The 21791-nt window shown below is 46.3% G+C and overlaps 1 protein-coding gene across 3 annotated transcripts in view; it reads left to right on the plus strand.

Moving 5' to 3' along the window:
• FBLN7 (fibulin 7) overlaps positions 1-21300 on the plus strand; it is a 62833-nt gene extending 41533 nt beyond the window's left edge. For 2 of the 3 annotated variants that reach the window (XM_065929851.1, XM_065929849.1), the window contains 5 exons: positions 5734-5859; positions 9222-9359; positions 10324-10461; positions 17780-17918; positions 20244-21300. In XM_065929851.1, the coding sequence (XP_065785923.1) occupies positions 5734-5859; positions 9222-9359; positions 10324-10461; positions 17780-17918; positions 20244-20616 (914 nt within the window). In that variant the 3' untranslated portion in view covers positions 20617-21300. The remainder of the gene's footprint in view (positions 1-5733; positions 5860-9221; positions 9360-10323; positions 10462-17779; positions 17919-20243) is intronic. The other variant, XM_065929850.1, reaches the window with a different exon arrangement.
• Positions 21301-21791: the final 491 nt, after the last annotated feature.

Genomic DNA, 21791 nt, shown 5'->3' on the forward strand with positions numbered 1-21791 from the left:
TTATCTGTTGAAGAAAATGTGTTGTTTCCCACAACCTTGAGTTTTTAAAAAAATTATTTATTTTTTAGTTGTATTGGGTCTTCGTGGCTGCACTCAGACTTTCTCTAGTTGCAGTGAGCAGGGGTCACTCCCTAGTTGCAGTGCGCAGGCTTCTCACTGCGGCGGCTTCTCTTGTTGCAGACCATGGGCATTAGGTGCGCAGGCTTAGCTGCTTGTGGCATGTAGGATCTTCCCGGACTAGAATCAAGCCCGTGTCCCCTGCGTTGACAGGTGGACTCTTAACCACTGGACCACCCGAGAAGCCTCCCACAGCCTTGATTTTGCTCACTGCATCCCTGTGAGGTTATTTAACATGATCTGCATCTCTCTATTTTGGGGTCCAACTTCACTGAAATGAAATGACATATAGCACTGTGTAAGTTTAAGGTGTACAGCATAATGGCTTGATTTTCATATACTGTGAAAAGATAACCACAGTAAGTTCAGTTAATGTCCATCATCTCATACAAATACAAAAAAAAAAATAGTTTTTTTTCCCCTTGGGATTTAGTCCCTTAACAACTTTCAAATATACTACATAGCAGTGTTAACCATAATCTTCATATTGTACATTACATGCCTAGTACTTATGACTGGAAGTTTGTAAGTTTTTGATCTCTGTATTTCTTTTAAACTGGTACCTTCCTCCAGAGACTTGATCAGATTCCGGTGAGATTTTTCTATCGTTTGGGCAGGACGGCAGTATATACTTCTGCCAAGAAGTCCCTGTGGTCCATCGTCTCTCTTTTTGTGATGCTGAGCCTTGATGAGCATCACCACCCTCTTCACCGTGACCTCTGTTCAGTAGACTTCTCAAGAGGAACTCACAGCGCAGTTCCTGAGTTCTTACACTTTCAAAACATACGCAGCATTACCAACAATGACTGTTCGATTGGACATAAAACACCTGTCTCACATTTTCTTTTCTTGACTATCTTAAATACATTCTCCCACATCTCCTGTTTTAACTGTTATTGCTATCACAAGGATGCCCAAAGAATGCTTTTTCTTTTTCTCGAAAATCCAATAATTGTATTGGGATATGGATCAGTACTGGCATTTCTGGGTTAGTTGTCTCAGATGTGGGGTTTATCTTTGCAACAGGAAGTTTCAGTGGCTGAACGGTCTTGTCCCAAGGGTCTCTTGAACTTCCCAAGACCTTTAAAGGTCCATTCTCTAATGGGCGGAGAATCCAATTAAGTCCAACAAGGAAAGTTGGTGCAAACGAAAGAGATGGTCCAGATGAAAGAGAGAGAGGAGAGGACAAAGTGGAGTGGAGAAGGCATGAACTGCCTTAGAAAACAACTAACGGGAGAGGCTGTCAGGAAGGTGTTGTTCAGTTGCTGAGTCATATTCAACTCTTTGCAACCCCATGGGCTGCAGCACCCCAGGCTTCCTTGTCCTTTACTATCTCCCTGAGTTTGCTCAAACTCATGTCCATTGAGTCGGTGATTCTACCCAACCATCTCATCCTCTGTCACCCTCTTCTCCTCCTGCCCTCAATCTTTTCCAGCATCGGAGTCTTTCCCAATAAGTTGACTCTTCACATCAGGTGGCCAAAATATTGGAGCTTCAGCTTCAGCATCAGTCCTCCCAATGAATAGTCAGAAAGTTAGAAAGGCTATTAATAAGTTAGAAACTTATTTCCCCTAAATATGAGTAACAGCAAAGGACTGTTGCCAAATTCTGTCCAAATTATTATAAGAAAACAAAGTAAACCCTCTATAGTCAATGAAGAAATCCCAGAAAGACATGCCCATACAAAAGATGAAAACTGACCTAGTACTTCCGGACAAGTGGAAAGAAATTTTAAAAATATAAAAACTATGAAAGGACAATATAAATAAAAATCAGAAAACCTTAGAAATGAGGTGATTGAAGAAATGGAAAATTTGACAAAACACAGGAAACAAAAAGAAAAAAGAAAAAATCAGATCATGCATGTGGAACATTTAGCTCAGTTCTGGGAAAATAGCAAGTGCTCAGTAAACAGATTAAAAGAGAATTACAATCCACGCTTCTGGCTTGCCAGCCTCTCCACAGCCTCTGTGAGTATCCTCTTTATAAATTGAATGTAGTTGATTTATAATATTGTCTTAGTTTCAGGTGTGCGGCAAAGTGATTTGGAATCTGAACGTTTTCAGACTCTTTTCTGTTGTCAGTTATAATAAGATATTGGGTAGAGTTCCCTGTGCTGTACCACGAAACCTTCTTGTTTATCTATTTTATGTATACTAACTGGACTGTAGCCCGCCAGGCTCCTCTATTCATGGGGTTCTCCAGGCAAGAGTACTACAGTGGGTTGCCATTTCATTCTTCAGGGAATCTTCCTGACCCAGGGATTGAACTCAGGTCTCCTGCACTGCAGGCTGATTCTTTACCGTCTGAGCCCCCAGGGAAGCCCTGTATACTAACTAGTATCTGTTAATCCCATGCTCCTAATTTATCCCTCCTTTCCCCTTTAGTAACCATAATTTTGTTTTCTGTGTCTGTGAGCCTGTGTCTGTTTTGTAAATGAGTTGATCTGTATTATTTTGTTAGATTCCACATGTAAGTGATATCATATGGTGTTTTTCTCTGTCTGACTTCATTTAGTATGATAATCTCTAGGTCCATCCACGTTGCTGCAATTGGCCATATTTCATTCTTCTTTATAGTTGAATAATATTCCACTGTATACATGTACCACATCTTCTTTATCCATTCATCTGTTGATGGATGCTGTAGTGCCACTATGAACATTGGGGTGTATGTATCTTTTTGAATTAGAGTTTCCATCTTTTCTGGATATATGCCCAGGAGTGGGTTTGTTGGATCATACGCTAGTCCTATTTTTAGTTTTTTGAAGAGTCTCCACACTGGTCTCCATAGTGGCTGAACCAGCTTACATTCCTACCCTCAGTGTAGGAGGCTCCCTTTTCTCCACACCCTCTCCAGCATTTGCTGTTTGTAGACTTCTTGATGACGGCCGTTCTGACCTGTGTGAGGTGGTACCTCACTGTAGTTTTGGTTTGCGTTTCTCTGATAACTAGTGATGTCAAGCATCTTTTCGGTTTCCTGTAGGCCATCTGTGTCTTCTTCAGAGAAATGTCTATTTAGGTCGGCCCTCTTTACAGTTCTGAAGTCGCCATGCACTCAACTAAATGCCACAGCTTGGACAGACTTGAATGCGATGACAGCTGTACTTCAGTCAGGATACAGAGGGTGTGCCAGAACTGGGCCATGGAATGCCTGACAGTGTATCAAGATAAGAAATGAGAGTCTGAATGGAGAAATTTTCATTTCTAAGCAATGAAAATCCTGGGTGACAAGATCCAGGCAGCGCTAGCCCACAGGGTCCTGGGGCATCTCTTCATTCCTCTGTCACGTCAACAACTCCACCCCACCCCACCCTATCCACACCCGCACCAGCCAGGTACAGCCAGGCTCAGCGCCTCCCACCGCAGGCCCTGCGGGGGGCACACACTGCTGCTGGTCCCCACCCCCCACGGGGCCAAACTGAGATTCTCAGGTTCACACTCTTTGGCTCTCAGCCTAGTGACTTTCAGACTATGCTGGGGAGCAAGATGGCAGAAACAGGAATCCCATGCTCTGGGGCATTTATGTTGTTTCAGACACATTCCTGAAAACCGATCATCAGCAGAGAGAACATATGGGCGGGGTTGGGGGGGTGGTGGGCGGAGGCAGGAAGCTGAGGTTCCCCTCCCCAGGCTGAGCTTACTGAGAAATTGGAATGGCTCCTTCCCTAGGGAGAAGCAGCATTTCGGATGGTCTGGGTCCTTTCACAATGAACAGAATCCATGTAATTGTCTGCATAACTTCCCAATTACAAGGAGGCTGAGGGAAGCCAGAGTCCCTGCCAACCCACCCACAGGAAGGCTGTTGTTCTCATCAGGAGCAAAGCACCTTTTTCTGCCTCCTGATAGACACAGCAGGAAAGGATGCTCTGAGGCCAACAAGGAAGTGCTTCCAATTTCTTTCCCAAGATGCTGTGGTCAGGTCAGTGAACTGACAGATTGTTCCTCTTTGGTGGAAATGGCCTGTGCACTAAAACTGGGCTTAAGGAACTCAGAGCAAGCGGATGTGGCCTGAGGGTTTTAAAAAATCATTTTTTCCTCATTAGAAAATTTAGAAATGTTCACTGTGGAAAAATGGAAGATTGTTAAAAAAATGCTTTTGAACTGTGGTGCTGGAGAAGACTCTTGAGAGTCCCTTGGACAGCAAGGAGCTCAAACCAGTCAATCCTAAGGAAATCAACCCTGAATATTCACTGGAAGGACTGATGCTGAAGCTCCAACACTTTGGCAACCCTGTGGGAAGAGCCGACTCATTGGAAAAAACCCTGATACTGGGAAAGGAGGAGAAGGGGGTGACAGAGAATGAGATGGTTGGATGGCATCACCGACTCAAAGGACATGAGTCTGAGCAAATTCTGGGAGATAGTAAAGGACAAGGAAGCCTGGCATTCTGCAGTCTACAGGGTTGCAAAGAGTTGGAGACAACTTATCGACTGAACAACAACAAATAAAATAATTGTCAATAAACAAAGAAAAATTACCCATAATCTACCACATAGAGAAAAATCTATTAAAGCCTATTAAACCTATTACATATTTATTTTATTTTATGGCTGCTCTATGCAGCTTGCAGGATCTTAGTTTCCTAATCAGGAATTGAACCTGGACCCTCAGCAGTGAAAGCACAGAATCTTAACCACTGGACTGCCAGGGAATTCACTAAGCCTATTAAATTGTTGAACACGTTTAATATATCTCTCCGATAGCTCAGTTGGTAAAGAATCCACCTGCAATGCAGGAGGCCTTGATTTAATTCCTGGGCCAGGAAAATCCACTGGAGAAGGGATAGGCTACCCACTCCAATATTCTTGGGCTTCCCTTATGGTTCAGCTGGTAAAGAATCTGCCTGCGATGCAGGAGACCTGGGTTTGATCCCTGGGTTGGGAAGATCCCCCGGAGAAGGGAAAGGTTACTGACTCCAGTATTCTGGCCTGGAGAATTCCATGGACTGTATAGTCCATGGGGTCACAAAGAGCTGGACATGACTGAGTTTCACTTTCACACATTTTTCACAGGGCTGTTGTGTGTATAAACAAGGAACGTTTTCCTTTTCAGGAAAAGGAAAAATTAAGCTTCAAGGTTAACTCCTCCCTATTCCCACAGGGTGAGAATTTGGAATGAGTTATTTTTCTCCATCTCTGACCATTCTTATGGGCCATCTCTCCCTCTTATAACCCCTTGAGTTGAGTTCCTGTTCAAAGAGGGTTCTACCTGGGCACTGGCTGATGGGGCGGAGATGAGAGGCAGTTAACTCTACCCAAAGGCAGTGCGGGCCCAGGACAACGCTGGTTCCTTCCGCCCAGCTGCAGTGTCTACACTGCAAATTATAAAATGGAACCGGGCTGAAAGATGGGCAGCTCTCGCAGGCAGAGCTCCAGGTAGGCACAGGGTGTGCCAGGTCAGTGGCGTATTGCATGCTTGGTGGGCCACATCTCAGCCCCACTGGCTCCCTCCCAGCTCTTGTTCTTGCTGGAAGGGGCCGAGGCAAGGACAGAGTGGGGTGGGGAGGGGTCACAAGCTGGAGTCATCGTGTCATGAAAAGAAAGGGACCCCAGCTTTGTGTTTTGTTTTAGAATGAGAACTCATGCCTATATCTGAAATTTATTTGTTTTCCTAGATATCAGTGAATGCTCCAGCCAGCCTTGTCAGAACGGTGGCACGTGTGTGGAAGGTGTCAACCAGTACAAATGCATTTGTCCTCCTGGAAGGACTGGGAGCCGCTGTCAGCATCAGGCCCAGACTGGTACGTAGCAGGTATGGGGCCGGGGAGGACAGTCTGTTATCGAGAAGGGAGGACCCTAGCCACAGGTCACCAAAGGCAGACCAGTGGGATGTTCTCTCTGGTTTACATCATAGATCCCTCTGGTTCCCTGAGATGGTTATTTGGGATGGCGCTTAGTTAACTTGTGGAACCAGAGTTTTGGTCCTTCCTAGGTGGCTCAGTGGTAAAGAATCTATCTGCTAATGCAGGAGAAGTGGGTCCAATCCTTGGGTTGGGAAGAGCCCCAGGAGGAGGAAATGGCAACCCACTCCAGTGTTCTTGCCTGGAGAATTCCATGGACAGAAGAGCCTGGCGGGCTACAGTCCATGAGGTTGCAAAGAGTCAGACATGACTGAGCACACACAGACACACGGAAGAAGATGCAAGTGGAAGGACTGAGTCCCACTCTAAAACCCTCCAGATTTGGAACTTGGCCTGAGAAGCAAGGAAGCTTCACGTGGTTGACTTTCCCCTGCACATCAGCAGAACAGCTTCTCCTGCAAATGCTTCCTGCAAAGTTCATAGTTACTGATATAGCATTTTCAGAGCTGGGTAAACTAGATGTTCGACCGGTGACGAGGTTATGGTCGACATTTGAGTCCCAGCATATCTGTAGCCAGAGGTCTGGGTGCCACACTGTGGCTGTTTTTGCAGGGGCAAAGAATATCTGATGATAAGGAGTCTGCGGGACATGGGGGGTGGTGCCACGGTATGCTGCAACCATCTTTTTGTTTTTGGCTTCCCCCATGTGTAGCTTGTAGGATCTTACTTCCCTGACCAAGGATTGAATTGAACCCGTGCCCACGGCAGTGAAAGCTGAGTCCTAACCACTGGACCACCAGGGGATTCCCTGAGCCAACATTTCTCATATAAGAAAGTCAAACCCTAAAGATGTCCTGTTCCTCTGCCAGGAAAGCCTGGGGTGTCTGTGTGGTTGTCTTCTGAGTGAAATCTCAGTATAGGGGGAGGAATTGGTGGTTAGCAGAGAACAAGCTTTGTCAATACTTGATATCTTTCCATTGGACCCAGCTCAAGGTCCAGTTTAAGTTTTGTCCCCAGAGGTTTGCTGCTTACTGTGTCTTGACTCCGTTTAGCTGAGTCACGCTTCTGGGTGCTTTCTCAGGGAGAACCTGAGGTCCCTTGACAGCGCCTATCCCTGGAGTTGCCCTACGTGGAGACAGCCCCACTCCTCCTCCTACTTAGTACCAGGAGGGAGAAAGAAATAGCTACATTTCAACCCAACTGTGCTGATCCTGGACACTGGAGCTGAGCCCCACCTGCCTGGGCGTCCACTGCTGGAACCTTCAGGCTCCAGGGCACAGATCCTCAGGCTCCTGGATCCTCAGGTCCAGGCCACAGTTAATATAGAAATTATTCCCAGGACAGGAATCTCTGCGAGGAAGTGGAAGGAGGGAACGAGCAGGCGCATCTGAAGTTAGTTTATGTCCTCACAGGATCCCCGTGAACAATGCAAGCAACAGCCTAGCACACCCATCTTTTTGCTCTCCTGGTCCCCCAGCCTACAGCCTTCCTTCTCATCAGCTCTGCCCCTGTCTTTCTGGCTCCCAGGGGGAGCCTCTGTTTGATTACTTAAAAAAAACAAAACAGAAAAACACACATTCACTGTTTTTGTTCACATTGTAAAATATATATAACAAAATTTACCATTTTAAGTGTGTGGTTCAATGGCATTAACTATGTTCACCATCACCACCATCCACCTTTTTCACCTTGCAAAATTGAAACTCTGTGCCCATGAAACAACTTCTTCCCATCTCCCCAGCAATCATTCTGTTCTCTGTCTGGATGAATTTGATGGCTCCAGTGGGCTGACTAAGTGTCCTCTTGTGCATCAGATAACATTTACACCAATCCCTCTAACCATGGAGAGTCTGAAATCCTTTGAAAGCTTTCAAAAATTAACATTTTTTTTTTTTTTTCACTGATTAGAACATTGATTTATATTCTTGGTTGAAACAAACAAAAACCTTCAACACTTTAGGAAAATATTTTAAAAATACAAAAAAAAAAAAAAAACAACAGTAAAAAAGGTAGTGTTTTTAGTTATGTAGATTTTTTTTTTGGAATTTTTACTTTTTAGCCATGCCATGCAGCGTGGTTTCAAACCTGCAGCCTCTGCATGGGAAGTATAGAGCCTTAACCACTGGACTGACAGGAAGTCTCTCCAGAGATTTTTTTAAAGTGTTTTAAAATTAACATTTATTGGGGTATAGTTGATTTAGTTTCTGCTCTACAGCAAAGTGAATCAGGTATACATATACATATATCCACTCTTTTTTAGATTCTTTTCTAAAATATATATATTATATGGATTGACATGTTTGCTCAGTGGTGTCTGCCTCTTTGGGACCCCATGGACTATTGTCTGCCAGGCTCCTCCATCCATGGGATTTTCCAGGCAAAAATACTGGAGAGGGTTGCCGTTTCCTTCTCCAGGGGACCTTCCCAACCCAGGGAATGAACTTGGGTCTCCTGCACTGCAGGCAGACTCTTCACTGTCTGAGCCAACTATATATATAGTTGTTGATGTTATTGCTTAGTCACTCAGTTGTGTCCAACTCTTTTGCGGCCCCACGGACTGTAGCCCGCCAGGCTCCTCTGTGTATGGAATTCTCCAGGCGAGAATCCTTCTCCAGGGGATTTTCCTGACCCTGGGATTGAACCCATATCTCTTGCATTTGCAGGTGGATTCTTTACCACTGAGCCAGCAGGGAAGCATACATGTCCACATACACATGTAACTACTATATATAGTAGCGTAGGGTGAGCAGTCAATCCCATTCTCCCAGTTTATCCCTCCCCTCCTGACCCCGTGGTAAGCATACGTTTGTTTCCTACAGCTGTGACTCTATTTCTGTTTTGTGAACAGGTTCACTTGTACCATTGGTTTTAGGTTCCACAAATGAGTGAGATCATATGATGTCTGTCTTTGATCTCACTCAGAGTGACAATCTCTAGGGCCATCCATGTGGCTGACTGCAAGTGTCATTATTTCGATAAACTCCATAGTTTTAAACTCCAGTAGTCACTGCTAGGGTCCTGGTGCTTTAAGCCTTTGAAAGTGAAACACGGATTTCACCTCACTGTGGCCCTCTGGGTGCAATTGAGTCGTGCATCGTTCTTTTCGGGCGCCTCCCCTTGTGTTCTGCCCCTTTGGTGTGGGCGCTGGATCACCGGCTGAGTTTCGGTTAATCCTGTGTCTTTCCTCTCCCTACTCCAGAGAAAGCTCTGAGAAGGGGCCGCGCCCCGATCTCGGGACCCCCCTCCCCAAGGTCAGGCCCAGGTGCGCCAGGCCCGGCCCTGAGGATGTCTTCTCCCCGCAGCAGCCCCCGAGGGCAGCGAGGCCGCGGACGCCGCCTTCAGCCGCGCGCCGCGATGCGCGCAGGTGGAGCGGACGCAGCACTGCAGCTGCGAAGCCGGATTCCACCTGAGCGGCGCGGCCGCCGACGGCGTCTGCCAGGGTAGGCGCGGGCTCGTCCCGGGAGGGGACGCGGGGGTCGTGGGGAGAGGGGCTCCTACTTGCCGCCCTCCCGGGGGTGCGCCCGCGCCCAGGTGTAGGTGCGAGTGGGCGGGTGGCTTCCCGGCGTGGTCTCAGAAAGCCCCGCACCTTGCTGCTTAGGTAAGTAGGTGCGGACTTGATGGCTGCTAGGACACAGCTAGCGCGGAGACCTCGGGGGCGGTTCTAAGAAAACCAGACTAGAGAAAGCACCCAGGGGTCCCCGGTCGACCCCTAGTCATGCGCACTCGTCTAGAAGAGGCGCTCCCTCCCGGCCAGGATTGCAAGGCAGGTGGCAGGGTGGAGCTAGAATGACAGCCCTTCCCCATACCGCGCCCCTGTCCCCAGAGCTGTGCAGGGGCTTGGGCTCATCCTCTGGGCCCCTCTCTGCTTAGTCTTACTGACTGGCCCACTTCCTGATTATCAGACTTCCATCTGAAAACGACTCGAACCAGCGGTTCCAACCTGAGTTGCCTAGTTGTTGCTAACGGCCTCATTTTACAGTCACAGAAGCCGTCTTACACCCGTTCCCAAAGACGAGAAGGATTTAGGCGGGGCGGGGAACCAGGGCGGAAGTCTGGTCCGCCGCCCCACGCTTTGCTCCCTGGGGAGCAAGCTACTTGCCAGGTTGGACTTGGCAGCCTCATAGGGTCTGCCCAGGCAGTCATCAGTCTTAGAGGAGCGGCCCTGGGTCCCCGTATCAGCTCCCTCACCTCCTCCCTTCGGCCCTCGAGGTCCTTGGCTTGGGAGAACGGGGAGCACTCCTGCTTCTCTTGAGTCCTCTGCAGGGGATCGGGCTTGGCGGCCACTGAAGACCCCGCCCGTTAGCCACAGTTGCCAGCGATGGTGACACAGTAGCCAGCCTGGGTCACGGCTGGTGGCCACCCACTGGTGGCTCCTGGAGTCATACTGGGCACTTCTGTCCCCAGATGTGAACGAATGCGAGCTCTATGGACAGGAGGGGCGCCCCCGGCTCTGCATGCACGCCTGCGTGAACACCCCCGGCTCCTACCGCTGTGTCTGCCCCAGTGGATACCGGACTCTGGCTGATGGAAAGAGCTGTGAGGGTGAGTGAGGCTCCTGCAGAGGAAGGTGGTCCCAGACTGTGGCTCAGAACTACCGGGGGAGGAGGGGAGGGCAGAGGGCTCCTCTACCGACGAAAAGGGAGACGCCCAGTGATGTCCTAGTGGGGCCCCATGGCTGGGCTCAGAGGAGTGGGTAACCTGGGACTAGAGAAAGAAGACATCCAGATAGCCATCATTCTTCCATGGTCCACCCATTCATCATTCATTCATCCATCATCCGTTCATCTATCCATCATCTCTCCACCTTTCCTTCTATCCTACGAATAGAAGGCCCATGTAGGATTGTGTAGGGTTTGAAAAGAAACCTAGCCTCCAGGCCAGGAGCTCACTGAATATGTAAAGAACAGAGAACATATAAAGGGCATGATAATAGCCATGGAGGGCAGATTCCGTGTCTCGCTAACTGATGGGGAGGCAGGTTGAGAGAAGTGCTGTGACCAGTGACACTCATTCGTGCCCTCCAGCGCCCCTGTAGCCTGTCATGTCCAGAGGGGGAGGACGGGATCTGCCATCAGATCTGGATTTCTAATAGTTAAGAACGACCGGGCTTCCAGTTTCAAAAACCAGCGTTGGACATTTTGGAAAGTTCACTGCGTGTGGAGCACCTTTTGCGGTGCCTGCTGTTGCCATTCATGTGGGCCCATCAATGATGGAGGGGTGGCAGGAGATCTTCTTCCTCACTGGTGCCCACTATTTCTTCTTTTTTTTTTACATCCATGGATTTTATTTTTCATTTTTATTGGAGTTTAGTTGCTTTAATAACATTGTAAAGCAAATAAACTCCAATAAAAATTAAAAATAATGTTATGTTAGTTTCTACTATACAGCAAAGTGATTTAGTTATACATATATGTCTAAAAGTTGACTTGAAACTCAGCATCCAAAAAACTAGGATCACGGCCTCCTGTCCCATCACTTCATGGCAAATAGAAGAAGAAAAAGGGGAAACAATGGCAAATTTATTTTCTAGGGCTCCAAAGTCACTGCGGATGGTGACCACAGTCATGAAATTAAAAGACACTTGCTTCTTGGAAAAAAAGCTATGACAAACCTGTGAGGCTGCCAGGGTTAATACCATGACAGGCAGCCTGGATTAAGTTTTAGCTTCCCCCAAAATGGTAAGATTCCCTACCCGCATCAGGTAACCTGGAGCCAGCCAATCAATATGCGCCCAGTAAGAGACAAAGGGAAAAGTGAAAAGCCCGCGAACGCCCAGGTTTGAAAAAGCCCGCGAAAGTCTGTACCAATAAAATTGCTTTGCAAACATGTAACCAATCCGCTTAAGCCAGCTACTAATTGCTTATGCATATCTTATAAATTTGCTAACAGCTTGGGCTCGGGGCTTTTTCTGACCCTGCACCACTGTGATGGGTGAGGCAGAAGGCCCTGGCTCGAGTCAGTAATAAACTTCCCTTTTTTGCGAGTTGCATTGTCTTAGAAGCCTTTTTTTCTTCCCGCTCGGGGATTCGGACATCGGGCATAACATTTGGGGGCTCGTCCGGGATGCCTTGACCGGGAGAAGAAAACGCTTACAGGACAAAGGGGAAGGATAAAAAATAACACCGGTGCTCAGGAAGGACCAGAGTAAATTCAAGGCCCTGCTGGGGAGCAGAAGGGTACGTATCTGGCGCAGAAGGAAAGCTTTCTATAAAGGGGAACTAGTTGGCGTAAGGCCAAGGCCAGCGGACGCGCTGGGAGGCAGCCGACTCTGCAGGAAGGCTTTCTAGAAAGGGGGGGGCCAGGCGGCGTAAGGCCAAGGCCAGCGGACGCGCTGGGAGGCAGCCGACTCCGCGGGGAAAAAAGTTCCTCTCCCGACCCCGAGTCTGGTGAACAGCGGACGCCATTCGGTAAAGTAAATCGGCTACCAGGAGGCAAAAAAAAAAATACAGGGGGCCCGAAAACCCAGCGCTGTGTCGTCGGCCGACGTCTGTCTGTCTGTGTGTTTGTCTTCAGCTCTCCGTGTTTGTGTGTGTGCCGGCATTGTCTCTGGTCTCCCTTTTCTAAAAGCCCAGGAAAATTCCTGTAACGCCTGGGTGTCTGCAGGTGGCAGGAGACGTCTGTAAGTCCACCCCTTTTGCCCCCTCTCCCGCCTCCTCCTCCTTCTTTCAACCTGGCTTCCCTTCCTCCTTTTAAAATCTTTGAAGACATCTGAAGTTTTGTGTCTCTATAGAAGGTTTTCTGAGAGACTGCATTCTTGTATTTAAGGGAGTGTCTGATGAGGACTGCCAGGTTTATATGTGTGTGTGTCTAAATAATTAGGTCATTTCCAAATGAAATAAGATTTTAAAACATTTACTACTAAACACTAATTTCTTTTTACAGAAAAACGAAAGAGATTTGGGACTATAAATGAATAATGTTCCATGCCATCCTAAAATGTTTTAAAAAAAGCAAGAGTTTTAAAAATTATCACTGGTATTTATGCTCACCAATCTATAAAATGCTAATAAAAGTTAGCTCTTGATTGCTAAAAGAAAGCAAGAAGTGTGCTTTCAGTAAAGTATGAAAAAATAGTAAAAAGAGTTATGCATGATCAAGATTTTCTAAAATTAAATTACAATTAGTTAGATAAGTGGATTTTGTTAAAAATGACCTGGTTGTAAAAAAACTGCTTAGAACCAATTAGGTCCAAGTGGCTGAGCTGACTTTCACTAGACCTTGAGCCTTGGTATTTACACCCATTGTGACATATCAACAAGCTAAATGATACACCCATCAGCATTGACTAAATCTGACCAAATGTTCTAAAGCTTTTAATTGATTTTTTCGATAAAACTTCCTAAATTGAATTCTTTTGAAGTTCCTTTGACATCTAGCTAACTTTGGGGTGTTTCAGTGGGCCCCTAAAACACCCCAAAGAGGGATATTAAACTGTTTATTTAGTTGGTTAAATTACATGAAAAAGATTATCAAATGAGTAATAAATCTGCTCATGTTATAATGTATGAAAAATTTATAATACAGATATCCTAAAAAGTATATGGAGTTCTTAACATTCTGATACGTCTTGGTATTCTAATGAAAAACCTGATGACTTTACAAAAGTTAACAAAAGACTAAATGAACCAGCAAATATGCTTATAACTTTTATGGTTTCTATCTAAAAATTACAGGTTTAAATCGTGTGTTTTCCGGAAATAAAAAAAAACCTTCCTCTCAAACTAGTTATAAAAATAATTTGGTCTCTTAGGTTTCCAGTAAGTTTAACAAATGAGCTAAGAAGGTTATCTCACTAACAGGTACATAAATGTTAAATCCCAGTTTGTTGATAGAAGTCTGCATGTAGTAAGACTCATTTCTCAGATAGTTCTTTGCTGTTATGTGATATTAATGTAAAAGTTTGTTTCTAAAGCTTATCTCAGTAATCTATCTTTGGATGAAGATCAGATGCCTCGTGGCCTGCAACCAGGACTGGAAAAAGACATAATTTAAGAGACTGTCTCCAACCTGGATGGAAAGACTTTTTATCAGGTACTCTTAACTAGCTCATCATGCACAATAAAACTGAAGAGAAATTAACTCTTAGATTAATTCCCACTTTCAAAGGCTCCTACACTGGATTAGTCTATAGAGAAGACAGCTGACCTGATCTCACCTTAAAATGATGCTCAAACAAAAGAAACTACACCAGGATGAGAAGACAGCAACATCAGAGGTAGACAGCTTGCCCAAGATGCTGGATCTGCTTTGTATGATCACTTATAATGTTTTCTTGACTTGTTAGACCTTTGCATATAAATCAAATGCTTTTCTAGCAGAGGACTGATTCTATGCTGGTTTTAGAAATCAATCCAATTGTTGGGTTTGTGGCCAATTACCTGTATCTAGTTCTGGGTTACCTTGGTAAATTTCTCCACTACAAGACTCTAACTGGTTGGCCCTGAAAAAATTTAGATCCCCTCACTGGGCCAATTAATAATGCCTACTCTGACTCTGGCCATAAATTTGAGCCTTTTTCTATTCCTCAAGCTCAATCAGAACAACAAAAAAGTTTCAACAACAACAACAAAAAAGTCTCCCACAATTATAAGAGGTTTAAAGTCTCCTCTGTGTTAAAAACAATTATATCATGCTAAAGATAATCAGTCTAGTAACAGTAAAAAACTGAGCTATGTGCCTTATAGATGGTAGTGCCAATGTATAATTTCCCTGAAAGATAAAGATTCGTACAGAATAGACTAAGTCAGACGACCTGAGATATATACTGGGCTACATCTAATGAAAGCTCTTAAGTCTTACTTGTGACTTTACTAGTACTGCTGGCTATGTTCTTTGTATTTCACCTGTTTTACAAAATTGCTATTTCTTACAGTGCCAAATGTATGACTGAGGCCTCTGATAAAATAATATATAGTTCCCTATGAGATCAATGATGATGGCAGTGTAACTCTAGATATGAGAAAAAGCAACAAGAGGGAATGTTTTCCTGGACCAAGAGGCTAATAAGACAGGTGGTCCAGAGAATTTTGGATACTGTTTTATGGCCTAGTCCAGTAACAGCACGTTGAGTGGCCTGTCAACAAAATCTTTGCCAAACCTGAGAATGGACATTCTCAGCACCGTGGGATAAAATGGCCTTAAAATGCCCCCCTCAAAATCATGGTCAAGTTTATGAACAAAAAGGGGCTCTGCCAACTGAAGATTGACACTTGCCATCTACATCTACAGAGATTGGATCATGGCCACTGCAGCTGCTGACTTTTAACGGCCCTGAAGGGAGTTCAGGGTGAAGATCAAGAATGAGGCACTCCGTGCTCTAGAAAAAAAACTGGCAGAACAGGCCTTCAGATAGTTAGATCTTTTCAGGAGATTTTATGAGTCCCAATTCTTGCATCTTCTCATACTTAGAGAAACACTGACATCATTAATGGTGCCATCTGCTTTGGCTATTAAAGAAAATTTTACAATTAAAAGTCAAAATAGAGTACTCAGCTATGGTTCAGACATCCTGAAAAATAACCAGGTGTTACTATGGGTGTAATTTCAGATTAGACATTGTATTGCTGGACACTTGAGTTTTCTGAGTCATGTCGGGCTTAGATGCCACCATTCTCAAAACAATGTCTGCTGGAAGCTAGTAACTTCTACCTTACTTCTTATAAGGCTGGGCAACTGGCCACCTGGCTACAGGTCTCCCTGAAGTGCCGGGTCCAGACTGGGTTTCAGGCCTATTCTTCTAAAAAAGAGGTTTATTTTGTCTATTAAAACTCCAGTTATCCCTCCTCTAGCTACTACTAACTGGGTATGTTACAACAAAATGGCAGACCAGGGGATTGAGATTTTGATCATGCAAGGCTCAGATCTGAGACTTGGAACTCAGGAATACTTCCAGTTCAATGTCTCTTCTCCAGGTTGAGGCAATCCTATGCCCCATTTTGACAAGAGATTATCACAGTCATAGTTACCCTGGTTCCCTAAATTAAAGCTGAGCAAGACTCTGTGGGCTGGTGACTCTAGAGTACAGACCTGCTGTACTATAAAATATAGGCTTTATTCAGCCTCCTTGACCTTCCCTGAGTTCTAAAGCATAGATTCAAACAATTGCTAATCAGAAAAAAAAAAAAAAAAAAAATACAAAAACAGAAAAAAAAAAAAAACAATCAAATGGTGGTACAGCCTTGAGACGGGTCCTGGTTCTGACTCAAAAAACATGCATAACAATGTCTTTTGAGTTCTTCTACAGAACTGGAGCCCCTACCCAGGTAAAATATGGTAACTTCAGACTAAACACAAAATTCCTGGAATACAGCTCTGTTGCTTGACCACCAGCAAATCACCCCAAATGTTGCCTCCTGTTTCTAGAGACCAGTGATGACCATCCTGTTAAGTCTCCTGTTTGGCAACTGTCTATTTTATCTCTGAGAGGCGCCAACAGTTTCAAACTAAGTTGCTGTTATTACAAAAATAAAAGCTGGTTTCAGATATAAGACACTCCAACTTAGGTCAGGTATAGAGAGACTTCTGCTCTGCCAGGCAGGCCTACGCCCAGGCACAGCAAGAAGAAGTTACAGAAGAAAGAGACCTCTGCCCCAATTCCCAAAAAGCATCTTGAGTATGAAGTCTCTCTCAAGGGAAAGTTGTTAGGAAAAACACACTGCCTGTCTGTCCACCTAATGTTACTCAGATCTCAATATTCAACTGCCCCCACAGATAAATGACCCATGATTGGGCCTTCCACAGAAACAAGAAGACAGGGGGGAATGTGAGGCTGCCAGGGTTAATACCATGACAGGCAGCCTGGATTAAGTTTTAGCTTCCCCCAAAATGGTAAGATTCCCTACCCGCATCAGGTAACCTGGAGCCAGCCAATCAATATGCGCCCAGTAAGAGACAAAGGGAAAAGTGAAAAGCCCGCGAACGCCCAGGTTTGAAAAAGCCCGCGAAAGTCTGTACCAATAAAATTGCTTTGCAAACATGTAACCAATCCGCTTAAGCCAGCTACTAATTGCTTATGCATATCTTATAAATTTGCTAACAGCTTGGGCTCGGGGCTTTTTCTGACCCTGCACCACTGTGATGGGTGAGGCAGAAGGCCCTGGCTCGAGTCAGTAATAAACTTCCCTTTTTTGCGAGTTGCATTGTCTTAGAAGCCTTTTTTTCTTCCCGCTCGGGGATTCGGACATCGGGCATAACAAAACCTAGACACTATATCAAAAAGCAAACGCATCATTTTGCAGACAAAGGTTCAGAGAGTCAAAGCTATGGTTTTTCCAGTGGTCATGTACAGATGTGAGAGTAGAACCATAAAGCAGGCTGAGTGCCAAAGAATTGATGTTTTCCAACTGTGGTGTTAGAGAAGACACTTGAGAGTCCTTTAGACTGCAAGGAGATCAAACCAGTCAATCCTAAAGGAAACCAACCCTGAATATTCATTGGAAGGACTGATGCTGAAGCTGAAGCTCCAATACTTTGGCCACCTGATACAAAGAGCTGACTCGTTGGAAAAGACCCTGAAGCTGGGAAAGACTGAAGGCAGGAGGAGAAGGGGGTGACAGAGGATGAGATGGTTGATGGCATCACAAACTCGATAGACATGAGTTTGAGCAAACTCAGGGAGATAGTGAAGAACAGGGAAGCCTGGCGTGCTGCAGTCCGTGGGGTCACAAAGAGACATGACTTGCTGACTGAAGAGCAGCTCTTTTTTAGATTCTTTTCCCGGGTAGATCATGACTGAGTATTGAGTAGCGCTCCCTGTGCTGCGCAGAAGGCTCTTACTAGTTGTCTGCTGTATAGACAGGATTGTGCATATGTTGATCCCAAGCTCCCGTTTACCCCGCCCTGCCCTCGTCTGCTATTTCAGATGTTGATGAATGTGTGAGCCCACAGCCTGCGTGCCCCCGGGGGACTGTGTGCATCAACACGGGCGGAGGCTTCCAGTGCGTCAGCCCGGAGTGCCCCGAGGGCAGCAGCAACGTGAGCTATGTGAAGACATCTCCGTTGTGAGTATGACTAGGGCCACCCTCAGCTGAGTGCCTTCACCCTTCACCCAGGCCTCCCCAGGGTTGGGCTGCATTCTTCCTAGATGTTCTCGGGAGAAGGTACAGGTATGTCTGATGAAAGGCACGGCGCTGTGTCTGGCTTCTTGGAGCTTCCACCTCTCTCCTTTTAGGGTTTGCATTGAATGTGATGCTGCCCTGGGTAGTAGGAATGATGTTTCTGAGTGCTCCCCTGAGGACAGGGAGGCCACTGGGGGGCAGAGGGCAGTGGTGAGGCTGCCAGGAGGTATGTATGGTACACAGATTTGGAAGAGGATCATTTCCTGTGTTCACAGGGTACCTGTACACTTTGCATTATATCTCTCTTCTTTTCTGCTGCTATTAGGAGTTTTGATTTCTAGTAACCTCAGCCCCTCACAGACTTTTTCTTTTTTCTTCAAAAGGTGAAGACAGGCTTTTAAAGAGAATAACTGCAGCTATCACAAAGACATGTATTTTCTCTGAGAGAGAGATCACGAGGGCCTTAGCATTGCCTTTAGAATGCACTGACCCAGTGAAGCAGCCCCTCCAATAGCTGTGGGGTTTACAGCAGGTTAGAAGCATCCAGAAAGTTGGTGGCAGTTCCTCACCGAGAGTGAAGACACCGGGGTCTTCCTCCTGTGTCACATAGTGAAGGGAGGAGGGACTGCATGTCAGGCCTTGGCAGACCTCCCTGACGAACAGCAGAAGTGCTGTTTGACCTCCTTAATGGGGGTGATCTGAGTCACCAGCATCGATAAATTGCATCTCTCTCGTGTTGGATGGCGCTAGTGGTAAAGAACCCACCTGCCAATGCAGGAGACTTAAGAGACATGGGCTCGATCCCTGGGTCTGGAAGATCCCTTGGAGGAGGGCATGACAACTCACTCCAGTATTCTTGCCTGCAGAATTCCATGGACAGAGGAGCCTAGCAGGCTACAGTCCCAGGGGTCGCAAAGAGTCAGACACAACTGAATCAACTTAGCAGTCACGCTTGTGTTGAATGAAGTGAGGAAAAAAACACAAAAAACAACAACTATCAAAGCACTTTCACAGGACCTTGTCTCCACATACCTAAGGAAGGCAGCGTGTCCTGCTTAAGAATGAATCCTGGGGGAATTCCCTGTTGGTTCAGCAGTTTGGACTCAGTGCTTTCCCAGCTGTGGCCCGGGTTCAATCCCTGGTGGGGAAGCTAAGATCTCTTAAGCCATGGGACACTGTCAAAAAGAAAGAACGAACACTGGGTGTTTAGTAAGCTCACCACATGTGGAGAACCACACTCCAGGATGTCACCAGCTAACTGCTGCGGTCTCAGCACGTTAGAAGGCGCGCCTGGTTTGAATGCTAGCACCATCATTATTGAATCTTCCCCGGCTTTAGTTTTCTACAGAAACAGTGAAAGAAAAAGGGCTTCCCTGGTGGCTCAGACAGTAAAGAATCCGCCTGCAATGCCGGAGATCTGAGTTCGATCCCTGGGTTGGGAAGATCCCTTGGAGAAGGGAATGGCTACCCACTCCAGTTCTGGCTTGGAGAATTTCATGGACAGAGGAGCCTGGCAGGCTACCGTCCAGAGGGTTGCAGAGAGTCGGAAACAGTAGTAATAGCATATACTAGTAGTAATAGCATATTATAGTAGTAGTAGCATAGTATGTAAATGGTAGTAATAGCATATACTAATAGTAATAGCATATACTAACAGTAATAGCATATACTAATAGTAATAGCACATACTAGTAGTAATAGCATAGTATGTAAGTGGTAGTAATAGCATATAGTAATAGCATAGTATGTAAATGGTAGTAATAGCATATACTAGTAGTAATAGCATATACTAGTAGTAATAGCATAGTATGTAAATGGTAGTAATAGCATATACTAACAATAATAGCATATACTAGTAGTAATAGCATAGTATATAAATGGTAGTAATAGCATATACTAGTAGTAATAGCATAGTATGTAAATGGTAGTAATAGCATATACTAACAGTAATAGCATATACTAGTAGTAATAGCATATACTAGTAGTAATAGCATAGTATGTAAATGGTAGTGATAGCATATATAAACATACATGCACATCCAGACATACATGGCCAGCTGGGTCAGGGAAGCACCTTTTCCTGGCCTGATACCAGCCACGCTCACTGGCCCGTGGTTCTGGAGTGCCCAGGTCAAGGAACACATGGCTGGAGGGGTCACTCTGGTGCCTCTTTAGGAAGGCAGTTGGGACAGACCAGCCTGGTCAGAGCAGCCACTGCTGACTCTCCCCAAGGCTGAGCATCCCCTATGTTTTGCCTCTCTGTTCCAGCCAGTGTGAGCGGAACCCCTGCCCCATGGACAGCAGGCCCTGCCGCCACATGCCCAAGACAATCTCCTTCCACTACCTGTCTCTGCCCTCCAACCTAAAGACACCCATCACGCTCTTCCGCATGGCCACAGCCTCAGCCCCTGGTCGGCCAGGGCCCAACAGCCTGCGCTTCGGGATAGTGGGTGGTAACAGCCGCGGCCACTTCGTGATGCAGCGCTCAGACCGCCAGACTGGGGAGCTGATTCTGGTCCAGACCTTGGAGGGGCCTCAGACGCTGGAGGTGGATGTCGACATGTCCGAATACCTGGACCGCTCTTTCCAGGCCAGCCACGTGTCCAAGGTCACCATCTTTGTGTCCCCTTATGACTTCTGAGCGGGTCCCTGGGGTCACGGGGTGTAGGAGGCTGGGCTTGTTTCTCTTCCGCAGAGACATAGCTGCGGGCTTGGGCTGCAGCAGACATGTCTCCCCACCTACCTGTCCCCGTGGCTTCCCAGGGCAGCACCGCACGCTGTCCCATGATGCTGAAGTGCAAACCCAAAGCCCAAACTATTGCCATCATATGTTTTTCTGCTTTAAGGCCTCCCATTAGATGATGCACTTTCTCAAATCTTTGTTTTCTTTTTAACAGGGGAATGGGCAGCTTGTCAAAATGCTGCATGAGTGGCATTGTGAGTTTGAACTAGCTGGGGAGGGAGGAGCTTATGGCCTGGGTCTGAGATGACGGTCCAGCCTTCTGTGTTGTTAGAGTCAGGCCTCATTATTGCAGGGGTTCCAGACATGCTGAGGTGAATCATGCCCCTGTACTTGTGGCGTGGGGGCGGGTTCCTGCCACGACTCGGCACGTTCTTCTGTCTGCACTTCCCTTTGTGTCCCATGGCTGGCCTTCTCACCAGAGAGCCCCGTCAGGGCCTGGACCCCCACGCAGATTCTTCCGGACCAAGGAGCCAGAGTTTATGTGCAGATTCTGCCTGAATGAATTCCCTTTTGAGAAACCATATCTCAAAACATAACCTGGTATTATAACTGAAAAAATAAAATCTGTTGCTCGTCCCTGTCCATCTGGCCTCTCCCTGACCATGCGTTAGCCCAGTTCTTCCCAGGAGGGGGTACCCAGTCCTCTCCTGTCTAGGCTGGAATAAGCTGGGATAAACAAATGAAAAAGAAAACACAGAAGTGATGTAGGATTGCTCCATCAATAGGAATTTGGCTTGGCTATGTGGGAGATTGGTAAGGCAACATCTGCCCATGGAGAGTTTAAGAAAACACTTGAGTTGCCGTTGGGTCCCGGCTTCCCTGGTTGCTCAGCTGGGAAAAAATCTGCTGGACAGTGAGACAAAAGAGACATGGGTTCCATCCCTAGGTTGGGAAGATCCCCTGGAGAAGGAAATGGCAACACCCCCCCAACCAGTATTCTCGCCTGGAGAATCTCATGGACAGAGGAGACTGGTGGTCTGCAGTCCCCGGGGTCACAGAGTTGGACACGACTGAGTGCATATGCTTTGCAAACCATTGATTCCAGGGCCTTCTACTCCTGGTGGAGGAGCCCA

The sequence above is a fragment of the Muntiacus reevesi genome, chromosome 3 (assembly GCF_963930625.1).
Source record: "Muntiacus reevesi chromosome 3, mMunRee1.1, whole genome shotgun sequence".
Lineage (NCBI taxonomy): Eukaryota > Metazoa > Chordata > Mammalia > Artiodactyla > Cervidae > Muntiacus > Muntiacus reevesi.